General features: G+C 37.5%; 1 protein-coding gene across 1 annotated transcript; it reads left to right on the top strand.

Annotated features, from left to right (window-relative positions):
- LOC133681469 (F-box protein PP2-A13-like) lies at positions 1 to 2,006 on the top strand. The gene is made up of 3 exons (XM_062104522.1): positions 1 to 617; positions 693 to 811; positions 1,338 to 2,006. The coding sequence occupies exons 1-3, from the start codon at positions 294 to 296 to the stop codon at positions 1,777 to 1,779; spliced, it is 885 nt and encodes a 294-aa protein (XP_061960506.1). The 5' UTR covers positions 1 to 293; the 3' UTR covers positions 1,780 to 2,006.
- Positions 2,007 to 2,211: the final 205 nt, after the last annotated feature.

Genomic DNA, 2,211 nt, shown 5'->3' with positions numbered 1-2,211 from the left:
CTCACCACTGGATAAGATTCCAGTTCGTCCACCTCAAAAATACGGGAGCAGCTGAACCATCACAAACTCAATTACTCAACTGTACCAAACCAGCTCTAAGTTTTAACCACTCTTCGACTCCATATAAGCCCCTAACACTATCTCAAATTCAGGGCCCTCTGTTCCTTTTCTTGTCACCTTCAACTTTCGTGACCCATTAATTTTGTACCCAAATTCTTGACTGAAAGTTTCTATCTTGGATCAAAATCAGGGTTTTGGATTTAAGGGGATTTGTTTTCTTTCTTTCTTTTTTGATGGGTGCTAATTTATCTTGCGCTACTTTGTGTGATACAAATGGAGAGGGTCCTTCTTCGAAGCCAAGGCTTGGTGACATACCAGAGAGTTGCTTAGCATTAGTTCTAATGCACTTGGACCCACCTGATATCTGCAAATTGGCTCGCCTGAATCGGGCTTTTCATGGTGCTTCTTCAGCTGATTTTATATGGGAATCAAAGTTGCCTTCAAATTATAAGTTTATATGTGAGAAAGTGTTAGATGAGAAGACTGTAGTGGGTTTGGAAAAGAAAGATGTCTATGCCAGGATGTGCAGGCCTCATCCTTTTGATGGTGGCACAAAGGTATGTCTCTTTCTGTCTTTGAATTCCCGTGTATGTTTTGTTAAGAATAAGATTGGATGGTTTGGCCTTTTACAGGAGGTATGGCTGGATAAGAATACTGGTGGGGCTTGCTTTTCAATTTCTTCAAAGGGGTTGTCTATTACTGGGATTGATGACAGGAGATACTGGAATCACATTTCTACTGAAGAATCAAGGTGATATATATATATATATATATATATATATATATATATATATATATATATATATATATATTTATACAAAACAAATAAATTTTCGTTTTCATTGGATTGTCAGATCCAATGGTACACAGAGAAAATATTGTCTAAAGAAAACTTAAGAGAATCAAGCTTTTTTTGGTGGTTTGGCGTGATGCCTTCTGGGCAATCAAATTTCAAATTCTTGGCTTTTATGATAGCAAGTTTGTACATTTGAATAAACTCAATTTCATTTCCACAAATTGCTATTTGCACTTATTAGAGATTGTTCATTCTATGTACTGATATATTTTAGTTTATTGAATTGAGTTGCCGTTATTGAATTTAGTCTGACACTATTTAATTTTTCATTCAACAACATACCAGCAAGAGAGAATTCTGTTTATTTAAAACAATTTAAACTTTGTATTTATTGTCCTGCTTATGGTTGTCTTTATGTCTTTGGACTCTGAATGCTAGAAGGAACATTGGACTGATATATTGTTCCTCTTTCTGGATTTAGATTCCACACAGTTGCATATCTTCAACAGATTTGGTGGTTTGAAATAGATGGAGAGTTCGAGTTTGAATTTCCGAAAGGGATGTATAGCCTATTCTTCAGACTCCAGCTTGGCAGGTCCTCAAAGAGAATGGGTCGTAGAGTTTGTAACTCTGAGCACATCCACGGCTGGGATATAAAACCTGTAAGATTCCAGCTAACAACTTCTGATGGTCAACGTGCAGCATCCAAATGCTTTTTGGACAACCCCGGGAATTGGGTTTATTACCGTGTCGGGGATTTTGTTGTCGATCGTCCAAGCGAATTAATGAAGATCAAATTTTCAATGACTCAGATTGATTGCACTCACACCAAAGGAGGTCTGTGTGTTGACGCCGCCTTTGTATACCCCAGTAGCATAGGCAGTGAGATTTGTAAAATGAACAAGCTTGCTGGTCAGCATTGAAGAAGAAAATTTAGGTTGGTTTGTTGGCATTTGTAGAGTTTTCACCCAGGCATTGTATATATTTGATCCTCGTAATCTTGCAGGTCTTGAATAGTCTTGTTTGTAGCACTTGTACATTGTGGTTCTGCTAGTTTCCTGTATTGCCTGCCCAATTCGTAAATTTTCCTTGAACAAATAGAATTGCCTTCGCATGTTTTCTTTCTGGGTAAAGAAAATTTTCTTTCTTAGTGGAACTTGCATCCTGTTTTTAGAAAATCTAAAGTGCAACCACTGATTGATTGGCTTCTAGGGAACTCCTGGTTTATCACTAAAATGCATCTGGTGCTGGCAATTTTTTTTTTCTCCCTTGAGAATTATGCACTTGTTGAAGTGAAAACGAACGGCAATATCACCCCAGGTAAAATGCTCTCGAACAAACTGCAAATCATCCGC

Source organism: Populus nigra, chromosome 2 (genome assembly GCF_951802175.1).
Source record: "Populus nigra chromosome 2, ddPopNigr1.1, whole genome shotgun sequence".
Lineage (NCBI taxonomy): Eukaryota > Viridiplantae > Streptophyta > Magnoliopsida > Malpighiales > Salicaceae > Populus > Populus nigra.
The sequence above is the reverse complement of the archived record's forward strand: the minus strand, read 5'-3'. Positions and strand labels throughout refer to the sequence as shown.